This window comes from Scyliorhinus torazame, chromosome 8 (assembly GCF_047496885.1).
Source record: "Scyliorhinus torazame isolate Kashiwa2021f chromosome 8, sScyTor2.1, whole genome shotgun sequence".
NCBI classification, from domain to species: domain Eukaryota; kingdom Metazoa; phylum Chordata; class Chondrichthyes; order Carcharhiniformes; family Scyliorhinidae; genus Scyliorhinus; species Scyliorhinus torazame.
In genome coordinates this window covers 251,429,880-251,448,938 of record NC_092714.1, presented here as the reverse complement: position 1 = coordinate 251,448,938, position 19,059 = coordinate 251,429,880, and the positions used below count along the sequence as shown (strand labels likewise).

Below are 19,059 nucleotides of genomic sequence, written 5' to 3'. Positions count from 1 at the left end.
TATTGTGGTCACTGCTCCCTAAGGGTTCCTTCACCTTAAGTTCCCTAATCAAGTCTGCCTCATGACACATCACCAAATCCAGAATTGTCTATTCCCTAATAGGCTCTGTCACAAGCTGCTCCAACAAAACATCTCTTAGACACTCCACAAATTCCTTTTCATGGGATCCACTACCAATCTGATTTTCCCAGTCCACCTGCATATTGAAGTCCCCCATGATTATTGTAATATTGCCTTTTTTACATGCCTTTTCTATCTCCTGATTTATTTTCTGCCCCACGTCCTGACTACTGCTAGGGGGCCTGTACATAACTCCCATCAGGGTCTTTTTACCTTTGCGATTCCTCAACTCTACCTACAGAGATTCTATGTCTTCTGATCCTGTATTGCTCCTTGCTATCGATTTAACTTCATTTCTTACTAACAATGCAACCCCGCCCCCTTTGCCCATCTGCCTGTCCTTTCGATAGGACACATATGAAAAAAAATGAAATGAAATGAATATCCTTGGAGCCACGTGTCTGTGATGCCCACAACATCGTACCGGCCAATTTCAATGTGCGCAACAAGTTCATTTACCTTGTTCCGTATACTGCGCGCATTTAGGTACAACACCCTCAATACTGCATTGACCTTGGAACAAACGTTAGTATTGTCAGCCATTCCCACATTCCACAAAATAATATTGACCACCTCCCTTTTCACACTTGTCATCTCTTTTGCTCTGCCTGAGGGTGATGTTGTTCTTTTATCTTGGTTCTTTTGCTTTATGTTCTATGTTCTATGTTCTATGCCAACATTGAGGGCATTTAAAAGTTTATTGGATAAACATATGGATGATAATGGCATAGTGTAGGTTAGATGGCTTTTGTTTCGGTGCAACATCGTGGGCCGAAGGGCCTGTACTGCGCTGTATTGTTCTATGTTCTATGTTCTCTATTTCCCCTTGAGTTATTACACCACCTAAGCTCACATTCTGGTTCTGATGCCTCTGCTGTGTCACTGACCAGGTCTGAACACTATCAAGGTGCAGTGATAACAATATACCATTCAGTTTGAGCATAATTTCTTTGCTTTATACTCCGCTATTTTAGCTACATAGTTCTGCTCTTAGCTTTGATGATTACTGCCCTGCAGCAGTTGGATATACTGGAGTGTTAAATCTAGTAACACTAGGAGCTGGTTTAGCACAGGGCTAAATCGCTGGCTTTGAAAGCAGACAAAGGCAGGCCAGCAGCACGGTTCAATTCCCGTAACAGCCTCCCCGAACAGGCGCTGGAATGTGGCGACTAGGGGCTTTTCACAGTAACTTCATTTGGAGCCTACTCGTGACAATAAGCGATTTTTCATTTTTAAAATTTTTTTTAAATTAAGATTCCCGAGTGTCTTTCAATTTTATCACCAGCCATTTCAACAAAATTGATGGTCTATGTTTGAATCCATGTTTCCTTCCGACCTGGAGAATTTTGTGATTGTCTGCATTAAATTTAAGCAGCAATTTTTGGTCGCTTTAAAATTTAAAAATATTATTTCATGGAAGGTGGGAATGGTTGACAAGACTAGCATTTGCTGCCCAACCCTATAGCTCTTGAACTGAGTGGCTTGATAGGCCATTTGAGTGGTAATTAACCACAGTGGGCAAGGTTATAAAACGTAGGAGCAGGAGAGGCCATTCAGCCCTTTGAGCCTGTTCCTTCACTCAAGAAGATCATGGCTGATCTGGTTGTGGTCTCAGCTCCACGTTGCTCTCTGTCCCCCATTACACTTGACGCTTTTGTCTATCAAAATTCTGTTTAACCCTGTCATGAATAAATTAAATGACATAGACGCCACTGCTTTCTGGGACTGGAGTCCCATATAGAGCAGGCCAGATAAGGATGGCAGATTCCCTTTCCCAAAGGACATTAGTGAACCAGGTGGGTCTTTAATGATAAGTGGTGATATTTCCATGCTCATCATTACCTTCTCAAGACCAACTAGGGATTGGCAATAAATTCTGGCCTAGCCAGCAACACCCACAAATGAATGAAAAAAAGATATTGAGACTGGTTCTCAACTCCTAATTTAAAAAATGAAATGAAAATCGCTAATTGTCACAATTAGGCTTCAAATGAAGTTACTGTGAAAAGCCCCTAGTCGCCACATTCCGGCACCTGTTCGTGGAGGCTGGTATGGGAACTAATTTCATTAGTTGTATTTAAACTCCACCAGTTCCCATGATGAAATTTGAAGCCATGTTCCCAAGAGCAATAGCCTGGAAGTCTGGATTAGATTCCAAGTCATTGATGTTAATTGAAGACTCAGCGGTCCAATGCCAATTCTTGGAGTAACCCCTCTGTAATTTATGGCTCCTAAAAATTAATACCTGGGAAATTAAATTTCTTTTGACATTAAAATTCTGAGATATTTGTTCATCTTTAGTTCACTCAGATCAATTGTATTTCCTGGTTATTGTGGTGAGAGAGAATGGATCTACATTAAAAGCTCAGTGAAGAATTCACATTAAAGAACTCTGAAAAAGGGATTGTAAGAATCCCCGAAAATTCAAGTTTTTAAAAATTCAGTCATGAAATGAAAGAAAATCACTTATTGTCACAAGTAGGCTTCAAATGAAGTTACTGTGAAAAGCCCCTAGTCGCCACATTCCGGCGCCTGTTCGGGGAGGCTGTTACGGGAATTGAACCATGCTGCTGGCCTGCCTTAGTCTGCTTTCAAAGCCAGCGATTTAGCCCTGTGCTAAACAGCCCCTGCACATCATGGGATGTGGGCATCACTGGCTGGGTCAGCATTTAATGCCCATCCCTAACCGAGTGGCTTAGTAGGCCATTTCAGAGGACATTGAAGAGTCAACCACATTGCTGTGGATCTGGAGTCACATGTAGGCCAGACCGGGTAAGGATGACAGATTTCCTTCCCTAAAGGACATTAGTGAACCAGATGGGTTTTTCCGACAATCGGCAATGGTTTCATGATCATCGTTAGACTTTTAATTCCAGATTTTTATTGAATTCAAATTCATACGAACATATGAAATAGGAGCAGAAATAAGCTAATCGTCCACTTGAGCCTGCTTCGCCATTCAATAAAATCACGGCTAATCTGTTTGTGTTGAGTTCTATGTTCCCCATTTATCCCCAACAACCTTTGATACCCTTGCCCAACAAGAATCAATCTATCTCCACCTTAAAAATATTCAGTGATCCAACTTCCACCACCTTCTATGGCAGAGAGTTCCAAAGTAGCACAACCCCCTAAAAGAAAACAGTTCTCATCTCTGTCCGATAAGGGTGACTCCTTATGTTAAAACAGTGACCCCTAGCTCTGGACTCATCCACAAAACAAAACATCCTTTCCACGTCCACCTTGTCAATACTATTCAGGATCTTATATACTTCAAGCAAGTCATCCCTCACTCTCCTAAACTCTAGCGGAAACAAGCCCAGCCTTTCAAAGCTATCCTTATGAGAAAACCCACTCATTTCAGGTATCAACCTAGCAAGCCTCGGAATCACTTCCAATGTATTTACATCCTTCCTTAAATAAGGAGACCAAAACTGCACACAGTATTCAAGATGCGGTTTCACCAATGTCCTGTAATACTGAAGCATAACTTCCTTTCTTTTATTTTCAATTCCTCTCATTATAAAGGATAGCATTCCATTAGCCTTTTTCATTACATGCTGCACCAGCATGCTAACATTTTGTGACTCATGCATGAGTCCTTTTACACCTCAGCATTCTGCATTTGTTCTCCATTTAAGTAATACCCCGTTTTTTTATCCTTCCTGTCAAAGTGAACAACTTCACACTTTCCCACATTATACTCCATCTGCCAGATTTCTGCCCAGTCATGAACCTATTTATAGGTTGCAAACTCCATATGTCTTCTTCACAACATACTTTCCTACCTATCTTTGTGTTGCCTGCAAGTTTAGCTCCCATGCCTTCACTCCCCTCATCGAAGTCATTGATGTAAATTGTAAAAAGCTGAGGTCCCAGCACAGACCCCTGCAGACCCCACTCGTCACATCCCCCTAGTCAGACAAAGGCCCATTTATACATACTCTCTGCTTTTTTGCAGCAGGCCAATCTTCAATCCAGGCTAATATGTTATCCCCTACACCATGAGCTTTTATTTTTTGCAATAACCTTTGACGTGGCACCTTATCAAATGCTTTCTGTAAGTTCAGGTACAGTATGTCTACAGGCTCTCCTCTATCGACTGCACATGTTACTCATTCAAAGAACTTGGTGAGATTTCCCTTTCATAAAGCCATGTTAATTCTTCTCAATTACCTTGTCCTCGTGCAACTGCCCAGCTATAACTTTAATGATTGGTTCTGGCACCTTCCCCACGACAGGTGTCAAGCCAACTGGCCTATAATTTCCTGTTTTCTGCCTCCGTCCCTTCTTGAATAGAGGGATTATATTTGCTACTTGCCAATCTGATGGAACCCTTCCAGAATCTAACGACTTTTAGAAAAGTAACACCAATTCATCTACTATCTCATCGGCCACCTCTTTTAAGATCCTAGAATGAAGTCCATTGGGACCTGGAGACTTGTCAGCCCATAGCTCCATCAGAATGTTCAGTACCGTGGTGATATTCAAACCAGAGTCCCCAGAGCATTACCCCTGGTCTCTAGATTACTAGTACAGTGACATTGCTGCCTCCCCATTACACCACCAAATGTTGTCCATTTAACTTGCTTTGATGTATAATGCTTTCTCTTAATAAAAAAACAATTCTAGCCTGAAATGAATGTTCTGTCGGTGTTGTATTTCTACACCTTTTGGAGAAATTGGGAATATTTTCTTGGCACTCCATAAACAGGTCGATTGTTATTCCCGAGGAATGCTTCAGCCCATTGATTACATACATAAGATTAAGTTTGGGTTTATATCACCCTCAATCATAGTTATAGATACTGCCTTTTACAATGAGCACATGCAGAGTGCTGGGTAACAAATCTAACCATATCAAGGCCTTTAATCCAAAAAACATAATTTTGATTTCAAACGTTAGGATGAGGCTTGTAGAAATGACCTTGCTAATGGGCAGCACGGTAGCATTGTGGATAGCACAATTGCTTCACAGCTCCAGGGTCCCAGGTTCGATTCCGGCTTGGGTCACTGTCTATGCGGAGTCTGCACATCCTCCCCGTGTGTGCGTGGGTTTCCTCCGGTTTCCTCCCACAGTCCAAAGATGTGCAGGTTAGGTGGATTGGCCATGATAAATTGCCCTTAGTGTCCAAAATTGCCCTTAGTGTTGGGTGGGGTTACTGGGTTATGGGGATCGGGTGGAGGTGTTGACCTTGGGTGGGGTGCTCTTTCCAAGAGCTGGTGCAGTCTCGATGGGCCGAATGGCCTCCTTCTGCACTGTAAATTCTATGTTAACTTCACTGTATTTTCTCCTGTCACAGCTTGATATAAAAAAACACCTGTTCTTTTCACCCATCAACTGGGAGGATCTCTACCACAAGAGAATTACCCCACCATACAATCCCAATGTGGTATGTTTTCTGGTTTCTGTTGGTATTTATATTTGTCGAGTTGTATATATTGTTGTGTGGCATTTCACAAGAGGATATAACGCTACAGAAATCTGCTTGAGTGATGGTTCACAATTGAGCACCCAGCTACCTACTAACACTGACCATGGGGATAGTGGGACTGGTGTATTTCAATCTGATCTATATTGCACAATGTGAAGTTGGGTTGCTGTTCTTGTGTCTGGGTATGGTTTGTGCCTTTCTTCTCCAGTAAGTTCATCCTAGATAGGATGTGTTTTAGTGTTTGTGGCGGGCAAATTGTTGCACAGAACCACTTGCTACTTTTCAAACTTTAGGTGCAAGTCGAACCAAACTCATTTCATCTAGCATGTTCACATAGGTGTTTTTCTAATCATGGTTTATGGTAATAAAGAGTTTTGTAAATGCAAAGCAATGCACCTTCTCACTTCTAACTGTAGGAATTCCATAATGAGAAGTGTGCTTTCCCAACAATTGGAAATCTTAAGTAAGTGGCTAAGTGAATATAATGAGATTAGGAAGTCAGTTGAGGCTTTTGATGCTCCTGTTCAGGTTTATTCGATTTGCAAGTAGAATAAGTAGGCTGGTGTGTCTGCCTGGCCAGGATCTGTCCATCATTCATCCAGTAGGAAAATTGGAAATGCATGGAATTTCTTTTGGGGTGCAGCAATTTTGGTATTGATTAAAGAAAGGTTTCTCACTTTTCACTGCATATGGTTTTGTATATATAAAGGCTTAAATTGCACAGCAATCATGTGCATATGTTCTGGGCATGTCCGAGGTTGAGGGGCTTTTGGCAGGGATTCGCGGATGTCATGTCTGAGGTCCTGGAAGGGAGGGTGACTCCGAGTCCAGAGGTGTTAATATTTGGAGTGTCAGAAGATCCGGGAGCCCAGTGGGGGAGAGAGGCCGACGTGTTGGCCGTTGCCTCCCTGGTGGCCCGGAGACGGATTCTGCTGGGATGGAGGGACTCAGAGCCTCCGAAGTCGGGGGTTTGGGTTAGCAACATGGCGGGGTTTCTCATGTTGATGAAAATCAAATTCACCTTAAGAGGCTTATTACAAGGATTCGCTCGTCGGAGGTGGCAGCCATTCATCAACTTCTTCAAGGAAAATTAGTTTGTCAGCAGGGGGGGTGGGGGGGGGGGGGTGGAGGCAAGAAAGTGCCGAATAAGGGTAGAAAAACCAATGAAGGAAATGGAGTAGTTACATGGACCATGATAGTTGTCGTGTTGGGTGCTCTGCTACATAGATGAACCAACACGGTTGCGGATGGTACAACTCAGTTTTAATACTAACAATATTTACAATGGTAAACTGGTTACTGTGGTTCGTTCATTACCCTTGAATCTGTGGACCTATCCCTAACACTATCTTGGAGTGGCACTCAGCACATGGTGGATGTCTGAGTGGCTTGCTGTGAGCTCTGTGCCCTGAGCTGTCTCCTGCTGGAATGCGTGGGAAGTGTCGTGTTCCCCGTTTTATAGTGTGTATGCTCCTGCCTGTGATTGGCTGTGGTGTTGTGTGTGCATTGATTGGTCCGTTGATCTGTCCATCAGTATGTATGTATGTTTGCACCATGATGTTTACCTGAATATCATGACAATAGTTAGGGTCCGTGCTTGGGGGGGCAGGGGGGAGATGGCTTTGTGATTGTGGGGGGGTTTTATGTTTGTCGGATTTTTCCGTTTAAAAGTGTTAAAATTCTAAATGTTTTAATAAAATATTTTCTTTAAAAAAATAATAAATTGCATAGCAAAATTCAAGTTGAGGTCATGAGAGGGAAAAGCTGCATGTAAGACTGAACTCACCAAAGACTACAAACAGTACTTGTGTGGGGAAATGGTAGGATGTAATGGGGGGGGGGGGGGGGGGTAGGAGGAGATGTGGAGAGAAAACATCATCTTGCTAAAGTGCAATTCTGATTATTCTTTTAAGATCTGCCAAGACAGTATAGTGAGCTTTACTATGGATAGTCCATACAATACATGGCATCATATAAAGAGACATAGAGACATAAAGTATTTTCACCACAGAAAAGTTATGTCTCACTGATTTAAAAACAGGCTAAGAGAAATAAACTTACCAATTCTTAAATCTGGATAAGAATATTGTGGAGGGAAAAAACAGAGAAAAAACAATGTCTTTTTTTTTTCAGTCTGGCCCTGGTGACCTACAGCATTTTGATCCTGAATTCACACAAGAAATTGTTCCTAATTCTGTGGGACGCATTCCTGATTCTACCATTAACAGCCCAACTGCAACGAGTGCATTCCTTGGATTTTCCTATGCTACTACAGATGATAATTTGAGATGACAACTAAGTATTTGGTTAAACTGAGGAATTTAAATGGACATTACTATCGGGAAGAAGATAATGTCACTGAAACTAAATGCCTTTAGCACAAAACCTCTGGGGAAATTAATGTTTATTTTGAATGAAAAATGACTTGCTTGCAGTTTTCTGAGGAGTATAATGTTTAAAAATGTGTGTTTTAGGAACATTTCTTGCAGGTCAGTCTCCCATTAGTGTACAAACATGTCCTGCACACCTCAATTCTGAATATTAATGTAAATGGACGCACACATGGGTAAAATGTCCTTAGCTTTCTGTATCTGTTTTGCTTTAATGTTGTGTGTTTCTTTTATCCTTCCATTTTTCTCTTTGTGACATCTAGCTGTGTAATATATCGTGCTGTTAGCCTTGTATGTTCCTGTCATTATAAGCATGCAGACTTAAATATGTGCTACTAATATTGTTTAAAACAAACTTAAAGTGCACAACCTCCACCACTAGTTCCTGCACCTCAGAATATAGATGATCATTTCTTCAATATAGCTTCTTACAGTAAAATGACACTTGGTGTATTCCAAGCTGTTGGTTCATCTAGTGCTTTGTGCAAGGATTCTTCCGAATCCCAAATATTTGTCACATATTTAAATTTAAGTTTCTTGAAATTAGAATTTGTTGCGTAGGTAAAATTGTCTCTTACACTCCACACCCTTGAAGCCATTACAGTACTCCTTTTGGAAGATGCTATTATGTTGGTCATCTTGCCCAGGGATCAGGTGTGCTCTATTCTGCATCCTGAATGATGGACTAACCAATTGGATATGGCAGCGGATACCGCCAAATCCAATATTATAGTTTTCCCTGACTTGAGGATTTTCAAGATATTGACTGGAAAATAAAGGGTGCCTATCCCAATTATTGATTTCTTTAGTTCCTGAGAGTCCAGGTGAGTGTCAACTCTAAGAAAAAAGGTTATTTTGGGAATATGCTCTAGTCTAGAGGACCGCTGTTTTTGAAAGGGTGGGGGAAAAAATCCAATGCAGGTTGAACTTGTGTGCTTACTCATAACTCAGAATCCCTAGGCATACAACAGAAGAGTGTATTTTTGTTGGCCCATATGAGAAGCTTCAGGAGCAAATTGTATGGTAGATTTGTGGCAATAAGGGAAAATGGTTGCAGGACAGGAATTCCTTGTCCTTCACTGACTTGTCACTGAACTCAGTGGAGGAGTATCTACTCTATGGCAGATGCAATTCTTTGCTAATGTTCCTCACATACGAATTGGGTTCAAGGTTATGAGTGAACATATACATAAAATTATAGTCTGATATCTAACAGATCAATCTTTTTGGCATGAGGCAAACAGTCTTGCACGGATCATTCCACTATAAAGAACAGTGATGGCTATTTTATAGTTAATGCAGAAATGAAAGCTCTGACTTGAGGCTCTGGAAAGTATGAATTGGAGATCACATAGAAGAACATATTCCCACTGCAGAGAAGCAAGTAGCTTTTTGCTGCCAGCAAGTGAAACAATTGCTCAGTGTGGTATTGTTTCATCATGCTGAGGATCAGGAAGATGATGTTCTCTAGTGGTTCGTACTGTTCAATGTTTGACTTGTTAGGATTTCCTGGGTGGTACGGTAGCACAGTGGTTAGCATTTTTGCTTCACAGCACCAGGTACCGGGATTTGATTCCGGACTTGGGTTACTGTCGGTGCGGAGTCTGCACTTTCTCCCTGTGTCTGCGTGGGTTTCCTCCCACAGGTCCCGAAAGACATGCTTGTTAAGTGAATTGGACATTCTGAATTCTCCCTCAGTGTCCTCGAACAGGCGCCGGAATGTGGTGACTAGGGGATTTTCACAGTAACTTCATTGCAGTGTTAATGTAAGCCTACTTGTAACACTAATAAAGATTTGTTTTTAAATTAGTCCAACTGACTAGGGCTGAAACCTATGCTGGGATGCAGGAGTAAGCTACATGGCTCTTTCTTGCCTGCTCCTCTGTGCAATAAAATCATGGCTGATTTCTCCCTCAAGAATATTTTCACCCTATCCCCATATCCCTTGATTAGTGTGCAAAAAGCTTTTGATCTCATTCTCCATTATTCTCTGGGTAAATAATTCCAATGATTTACAACCCTTTAAGTAAATATATTTTACCACAACAAAGTCCTAAATGGCCATTCCCTTATCAAGAGACTATGGCTCCTAGTTCTAGACTCCTCAGTCAGGGATACAGCCTTTCAGCATTTACCCTATCAAAAGTCAAGAATTTTATAGGATGAATTAAATAACCTCCTTCTAAACTCCAGGGAACGTAAATCCATTCTACCCAACATCTCCTCATACAACAACGCCCTCATCCTAGGAAGCTTTGTTGGACATCTCCAAGGAAGTATATTCTTCCTTAGATAAGGAAAGAAAACTGCACAGTACTTAACTGTGGTCTCACCAAAGCCTTATACAATTGCAGCAAAGTTAAAAAAAATATTTCAACTCCATTGCCTTCCTAATTGCTGGTTAATCTTATGTGATTTGTGTAAAATAACACCTAAATCGCTCTGAATGCCAAGACTTCTATTTTAAAAATGTTTTCTATTGTCCCTTCCAAAGTGGAAAATTCCACATTTAACCATTTCACATTCAATCTGCTATCTTCTTGACCAATCACTTAAACTGTCAACATTGGTTTGCATCTTCCTTATAGTTTAGTTTCCCACTTAGACTTGTATCAGCAGCAAACCTGGATATATTGCATTCAGTCCCCTCACTTTAGTAATTGGTCTGGATTGTAAAGAGCTGAGATTCAAGTACTAATCCTTGTCGAACCCCACTAGTTACAACCAGCCAGCCCAAAAATAACCCGTTTACCGGTTTTCTATCTGTTAGCCAATCCAGATCGATGCTGATATCCAGTACCCAACTCCATGAGTTGCTTGCCAGTTGTTTAATGATCAGCCAGTGATCATCAAACTTTGAGTAGCGAGGAAGGTAAGTAAGGTCTCTTTATGGTCAAGTTAGCTAAAACTTGGTACACCTGGGTCAATGGAAGATTGAAACTGAGTTTGTACATTCAATGACTGATTGACAGGTAACACATCAAACATTAAATTTCTCTAGTTATTGATAATTCAGTTAACCAGCGGATATTTTAGTACTTTGTTTCTGTGGTATCTCATTTTCCTGATTTTTGTAGAATCGCTGAAAATTTCTAATAAAATTAATCATTTCAATTTATTTTATTGCAAACCTATTGATTCTAGCGGTAGATTCAGTAATCTAGACCCATGAAACCTTGTAGCATCAGGTCAAACATGGTCAAGGAAACGTCCTGTTGATTACCACCTATCGCCGACCCCCCTTTCAGCTGATGTTGAACATGATTTGGGAGAAGCACTGATTGTGGCAAGGGTACAGAATATACTCTGGGTGGGGTCTTCAATGTCCATCAGCAAGAGTGGCTTCGTAGCTCCAATGAGTTGCCCGGGTCCTGAAAGACATAGTTGTTCGACTGGGTTTACAGCAGGTAGTGAGTCAACCAACAAGATGGAAAGGCCTACTTGACCTGGTCCTCATCAATCTACCTGTCACAGGTGCATCTCTCCGTGACAGTATTGGTAGGAGAGACCACTGCACAATCCTTGTGGAGACGAAGCCCCATCCTCACATTGAGGATACCTTTTGTTGTGTTGTGTGGTACTAAATGGTATGGGTTTCAAACACATCGAGCAGCTCAAAACAGGGCATCCATGAGGAGCTGTGGGCCATCAGCAGCAGCAGAATTGTATGCAACCACAATCTGTAACCTCATGGCCCGGCATATCCCCCACTCTACCATTGCCACCAAGTCAGGGAATCAATCATGGTACGATGAAGAGTGCTGGAGGGCATGCCAGGAGCAGCACCAGGCACACCGAAAAATGAGGTGTCAACCTGGTGAAGCTACAACACAGGACTACTTAATTGCATGCTAAAAGCAGAATGCGATAGGCAGAGCTAAACGATCCCACAACAAACAGATCAAATCTAAGCTCTGCAGTCCTGCTACATCCAGTCATGAATGGTGGTGGACAATTAAACAACGGGAGGAGGCTCCATAAATATCCCAATCCTAAATATGTGGGAACCCAGCACATCCGTGCAAAAGATACAGCTGAACCATTTGCAACAAACCTTCAGCCTATTTGATTCATTCCATGTGACATCAAGAAACAGCTGAAGACGCTGGATATTGCAAAGGCTCTGGCCCTGACAAGATTTGAGAAAAAGTACGGACACTGGTGCTCCAGAACTAGCTGTACCCTTTGCCAAGCTGTTCCAATACAGCAACAATACTGGCATCTACCCGGCAACGTGGAAAACTGTCCACATATATACTCTCCACAAACTGCCCCATCAGCCTACCCTCGATCATCAGTAAAGTGATCGAAAGGATCATTGACAGATGGTTGTGGTTGATGAAGGTCAATCATCTCAGTCCCAGGACATTCATGCAGGAGTCAATATATGGAGGGTCCAACAAGGGATGGCGCAGTGCTGGACCTAATTCTGGAGAATGAAGCCGGACAGGTGGTGGTGGGGGAGCATTTTAGTGATAGCGACCACAATCTGGTCACCTTCTCAAAAGGTTCAATCAAATTTGTTAGGCATGACCTCCCTCTGTCAAAGCCATGCTGACTATCCTTGATCAAACCTTGCCTTTCCAAGTGGAGATCGATTCTCTGTGTGAGTTCCTCAGGGTAGTGTCTCAGGCCCAACCATCTTCAGCTGCTTCATTTAGAACCATTTATGGTGGGGCAGGCAATAAACAAAGAAATAACTGATGCATGTAGAATTGGTACAGTAATTATCATGAGGGATTTTAATCTACATGTCGATTGGTTTAACCAGGGCAGCCTTGAGGAGGAGTTTATAGAATATCCACGATATTTTCCTAGAACAGTATGTAATGGAACCTACGAGGGAACAAGCGGTCCTAGATCTGGTCCTGTGTAATGAGACAGGATTGATTCAGGATCTCATAGTTAGGGATCCTCTCGGAAGGAGCGATCACAATATGGTGGAATTTAAAATACAGATGGAGGGTGAGAAGGTAAAATCAAACACTAGTGTTTTGTGCTTAAACAAAGGAGATTACAATGGGATGAGAGAAGAACTAGCTAAGGTAGACTGGGAGCAAAGACTTTATGGTGAAACAGTTGAGGAACAGTGGAGAACATTCCAAGCGATTTTTCACAGTGCTCAGCAAAGGTTTATACCAACAAAAAGGAAGGACGGTAGAAAGAGGGAAAATCGACCGTGGATATCTAAGGAAATAAGGGAGAGTATCAAATTGAAGGAAAAAGCATACAAAGTAGCAAAGATTAGTGGGAGACTAGAGGACTGGGAAATCTTTAGGGGGCAAGAGAAAGCTACTAAAAAAGCTATAAAGAAGAAGGGAAATTGCAAATGCACTAGTGATAATTTACCAAAATTCACTAGACTCTGGGGTGGTCCCGGCGGATTGGGAATTAGCAAATGTGACATCACTGTTTAAAAAAGTTGGTAGGCAGAAAGCAGGTAATTATAGGCCAGTGAGTTTAACTTCGGTAGTAGGGAAGATGCTGGAATCTATCATCAAGGAAGAAATAGCGAGGCATCTGGATGGAAATTGTCCCAATGGGCAGACGCAGCATGGGTTCATAAAGGGCAGGTCGTGCCTAACTAATTTAGTGCAATTTTTTGAGGACATTACCAGTGCGGTAGATAATGGGGAGCCAATGGATGTGGTATATCTGGATTTCCAGAAAGCCTTTGACAAGGTGCCACACAAAAGGTTGCTGCATAAGATAAAGATGCATGGCATTAAGGGGAAAGTAGTAGGATAGAGGATTGGTTAATTAATAGAAAGAGTGGGGATTAATGGGTGTTTCTCTGGTTGGCAATCAGTAGCTAGTGGTGGGCAGTGTTGGGCCCACAATTGTTCACAATTTCCATAGATGATTTGGAGTTGGGGACCAAGGGCAATGTGTCCAAGTTTGCAGACGACACTAAGATGAGTGGTAAAGCAAAAAGTGCAGAGGTACTGGAAGTCTGCAGAGGGATTTGGATAGGCTAAGTGAATGGGCTAGGGTCTGGCAAATGGAATACAATGTTGACAAATGTGAGGTTATCCATTTTGGTAGGAATAACAGCAAAAGGGATTATTATTTAAAGAATAAAATATTAAAACATGCTGCTGTGCAGAGAGACCTGGGTGTGCTAGTGCATGAATCACAAAAAGTTGGTTTACAGGTGCAACAGGTGATTAAGAAGGCAAATGGAATTTTGTCCTTCATTGCTAGAGGGATGGAGTTTAAGACTAGGGAGGTTATGCTGCAATTGTATAAGGTGTTAGTGAGGCCTCACGAGGAGTATTGTGTTCAGTTTTGGTCTCCTTACTTGAGAAAGGACGTACTGGCACTGGAGGGTGTGCAGAGGAGATTCACTAGGTTAATCCCAGAGCTGAAGGGGTTGGATTACGAGGAGAGGTTGAGTAGACTGGGACTGTACTCGTTGGAATTTAGAAGGATGAGGGGGGATCTTATAGAAACATATAAAATTATGAAGGGAATAGATAGGATTGATGCGGGCAAGTTGTTTCCACAGGCGGGTGAAAGCAGAACTAGGGGGCATAGCCTCAAAATAAGGGGAAGTAGATTTAGGACTGAGTTTAGGAGGACCTTCTTCACCCAAAGGGTTGTGAATCTATGGAATTCCTTGCCCAGTGAAGCAGTAGAGGCTCCTTCATTAAATGTTTTTAAGATAAAGATAGATAGTTTTTTGAAGAATAAAGGGATTAAGGGTTATGGTGTTCGGGCCGGAAAGTGGAGCTGAGTCCACAAAAGATCAGCCATGATCTCATTGAATGGTGGAGCAGACTCGAGGGGCCAGATGGCCTACTCCTGCTCCTAGTTCTTATGTTCTTATAACCTTCCATCCATCATAAGGTTAGAGGTGGGGATGTTTGCTGATTGTAGAATATTAGCACCAATTATGAGATCTCAGATATTTTTCTTTAAATATTTTTTATTCTCCTCCTTTTTCACATTTTCTCCCAAATTTACACCCAACAATAAACAATAATCAGTAACGAATGTAATGTCAATCCCCATATCAATAACAAAGATCCCATCCTCCCACCAAACCCCAGACATTGGCCCGCATGTTAACATAAACAAATGACAAAAAGGAATCAGGAATCACCCATATTCACCATGAGCACATACAGTCTCCCTCCCCCCAACCCTCCAAGTCCCCAACCCCCCTAATGTTCGATGTGATCCAATTCTCGAAAGTGCATAATGAATAACGCCCAGGAATTGTAGAACTCATCCATCCTTCCCCTCAGTTCAAATTTGACCTTTTCAAGCATTAAGAATTCCACCAGGTCCCCGCGCCACGCCAAGGCACAGGGTGGAGAGGTTGATCTCCACCCTAACAGGATCCGCCTTCGGGCGATCAATGAGGCGAAGGCTACAACATCTGTCTCCGCACCGGTTTCCAACCCTGGCTGATCCGACACTCTGAATATGGCCTCCCGAGGGCCCGGGTCCAGATTCACATGCACCACTTTAGAGATTACCCTAAACACCTCCTTCCAGTAATCTTCCAGCTTTGGACAGGACGAAAACATATGAACGTGATTTGCGAATTACTATTTACAAGTTATGATTTATAATTAAATATACACTTTAAAATGAAGCAATCAGTCGATCGAGGGCCCTGGTCGTCCTCTGTGATCGTCAAAGCTTCGGCGGTGACTCCGGTGGAGGCTCGGGCGTCTGTGACTCCGGGAGCGTGGCCTCGGTCTCTGTGGCAGCTTCGACAACCCTAGATGGCGCTGGTGGGGAAGACGGTTGACCTGGGAAGGGAGCATCTGCGGGGTGGGGGGGGGGGGGGGCTAGACGGGGCCGGCGGAAGGACCGATCCTCCTGTAAGGTGCACTGGAGGGATGGAGGGTGGGACTGGTGGCTGGGGTGTGCATGGGGCTCCGGCGGGCGTCAGATCTCGTAGGGAGACCGTATCTTGTCGGCCGTCGGGGTACGCCACGTAGGCGTACTGGGGGTTAGCGTGGAGAAGGTGGACCCTCTCGACCAACGGGTCCGACTTGTGCGCCCGTTTGTGTTTTCGGAGCAGGATGGGTCCGGGAGCTGCCAGCCAGGTCGGGAGCGAGGTCCCAGAGGAGGACTTCCTGGGGAAAACAAGGAGACGTTCGTGAGGTGTTTGGTTGGTTGTGGTACAAAGCAGTGACCGGATGGAGTGGAGGGCATCCGGGAGGACTTCCTGCCAGCGGGAGACCGGGAGATTCCTGGACCGTAGGGCCAGTAGGACGGTCTTCCAGACCGTTCCGTTCTCCCTACCTGTCCGTTACCCCGGGAGTTGTAACTGGTCGTCCTGCTCGAGGCGATGTCCTTGCTGAGCAAGAATTGACGCAGTTCATCGCTCATAAAGGAGGACCCCCTATCACTCTGTATGTAAGTAGGGAACCCGAACAGTGCAAAGATGCTATGGAGGACCTTGATGACGGTGGTTGCGGTCATGTCGGGGCAGGGGATGGCGAATGGGAACCGAGAGTACTCGTCAATCACGTTCAGGAAGTACGTGTTGCGGTCGGTGGAGGGGAGGGGACCTTTGAAGTCCATGCTGAGGCGTTCAAAGGGACGGGAAGCCTTTATCAGGTGCGCTTTCTCTGGCCGGTAGAAGTGCGGTTTGCACTCTGCGCAGATTTGGCAGTTCCTGGTGGCTGTCCTGACCTCCTCGATGGAGTAGGGCAGGTTGCGGGTCTTGATAAAGTGGAAAAAGCGAGTGACCCCCGGGTGGCAGAGGTCCTCGTGGAGGGCTCGGAGGCGGTCCACTTGTGCGTTGGCACGTGCCGCGGGACAGGGCATCAGGAGGCTCGTTTAGCTTCTCGGGACGATACAAGATCTCGTAGTTGTAGGTGGAGAGTTCGATCCTCCACCGCAAGATCTTATCGTTCTTTATCTTGCCCCGCTGTGCATTATCGAACATGAAGGCGACCGACCGTTGGTCAGTGAGGAGAGTGAATCTCCTGCCGGCCAGGTAATGGCTCCAATGTCGCACAGCTTCTACTATGGCCTGGGCCTCCTTTTCGACTGAGGAGTGGCGGAATTCGGAAGCATGGAGGGCACGTGAGAAGAAGGCCACTGGTCTGCCCGCTTGGTTGAGGGTGGCCACCAGACGCATCGCTCTCGACCTGGAAGGGGAGGGATTTGACGATGGCGTGCATTGTGGCCTTTGCAATGTCTGCTTTGATGCGGCTGAAGGCCTGGCAGGCCTCTATCAACAGGGGAAAAACTGTGGATTGGATCAGGGGAAGGGCCTTGTCCGTATAGTTGGGGAGCCACTGGGCATAGTAAGAGAAAAGCCCTAGGCAGCGCTTCAGGGCCTTGGAGCAGTGAGGGAGGGGGAACTTCATAAGGGGGCGCATGGGCAGGGTTGGGGCCTATAACTCCATTTCGCACTACGTAGCCGAGGATGGCTAGGCGGTCGGTGCTAAACACGCATTTATCCTTGTTGTATGTAAGGTTAAGGATCTTTGCTGTCTGGAGGAAATTCCGGAGGTTGGTGTCGTGGTCTTGCTGGTCGTGGCCTCAGATGGTGACATTATCGAGATACGGGAATGTTGCCCGTAAACCGTAGCGGTCAACCATTCGGTCCATCTCGCGCTGGAAGACCGAGACCCCGTTGGTGACACCGAAGGGAACCCTTAAGAAGTGATAGAGCCGCCCGTCTGCCTCGAAGGCAGTGTATTTGCGGTCACTAGTGCGGATGGGGAGCTGGTGGTAGGCAGACTTAAGATCCACCGTGGAGGAGACCTTGTAATGCACAATCCTGTTTACCAGGTTGGATATGCGGGGGAGAGGGTACGCGTCCAGCTGCGTAAATCTGTTGATGGTCTGACTGTAGTCAATGGCCATCCAATGTTTCTCCCCGGTCTTTACCACCACTGCTTGTGCTCTCCAGGGACTGTTGCTCGCTTCAATGACTCCTTCCCTCAGTAGCCTTTGGACCTCTGACCTAATAAAGACCTACGGGCAGCAGGGTAGCATTGTGGATAGCACAATTGCTTCACAGCTCCAGGGTCCCAGGTTCGATTCCGGCTTGGGTCACTGTCTGTGCGGAGTCTGCACATCCTCCCCATGTGTGCGTGGGTTTCCTCCGGTTTCCTCCCACAGTCCAAAGTTGTGCAGGTTAGGTGGATTGGCCATGATAAATTGCCCTTAGTGTCCAAAATTGCCCTTAGTGTTGGGTGGGGTTACTGGGTTATGGGGATAGGGGGAGGTGTTGACCTTGGGTAGGATGCTCTTTCCAAGAGCCGGTGCAGTCTCAATGGGCCTAATGGCCTCCTTCAGCACTGTAAATTCTATGATCTATGAAAGATCCGATCCTAGGCACTGTACCGTCTGCTCCTGGTGGCGACAGGTTTGCAATCCGGGGTGAGGTTCGCAAACTGGGAAGGCAGGTCGACCTCGAGGGTCGCGAGGCCGCAGACAGTGAGCGGGGGTATAGGGCCGCCAAATTTGAAAGTTAGACTTTGGAGATTACACTGGAAGTCTAAACCTAGGAGTGTGGCCACGCAGAGGTGGGGAAGGACGTAGAGCCGGTAATTTTTAAATTCCCTTCCCTGGACTGTGAGGTTTGCTACACAAAACCCCTTTATCTCAACTGAGTGGGAACCGGAGGTCAGGGAGATTTTTTGATTAACAGGGTGGACGAGGAGAGAACAGCGCCTTACCGTGTTGGGGTGTATGAAGCTCTCCGTGCTCCCAGAGTCGATTAAGCAGGACGTCTCGTGCCCTTTGATAAGTACAGTTGTTGTAGCAGTTGAGAGTGTTCGAGGCCGGGACTGATCCAGGGTCACCGAGGCTAATCTCAGCAGTTGAGTGTTCTCTTTGGGCGGTGTGTGGTCAGCCGAGTTGGGGTCCTGGGAGTCCATCCAAGATGGCGGCTCCCATTGGTCGCACATGGCTGGGGTGCACAAAATGGTGGCGCCCATCCATCGAGCGTGGCGTCCACGGGACAAGATGGCGGCCGCACATGGCCCTGGAGTAGGAAGATGGTGGCGCCCGCTGGCCATCCGGGGATCGTGGTGAGGTTTGTGGTGGAGTTCCGCATTTGCCGCCGGAGACCGCGGCGACCGCACGGGCCTGGCATACCACCTTCTTACCGCATCCCTTGCAGGTTGATGCGC

General features: G+C 44.9%; 1 protein-coding gene across 1 annotated transcript in view; it reads left to right on the top strand.

The window, feature by feature from the left end:
- The window catches only part of LOC140428535 (serine/threonine-protein kinase Sgk2-like), a 46,360-nt gene extending 35,297 nt beyond the window's left edge, over positions 1-11,063 (top strand). The window contains exons 12-13 of the mRNA XM_072515108.1: positions 5,424-5,513; positions 7,689-11,063. Of these exons, the coding sequence (XP_072371209.1) occupies positions 5,424-5,513; positions 7,689-7,847 (249 nt within the window). The 3' untranslated portion in view covers positions 7,848-11,063. The remainder of the gene's footprint in view (positions 1-5,423; positions 5,514-7,688) is intronic.
- The last annotated feature ends 7,996 nt before the right edge of the window (positions 11,064-19,059 follow it).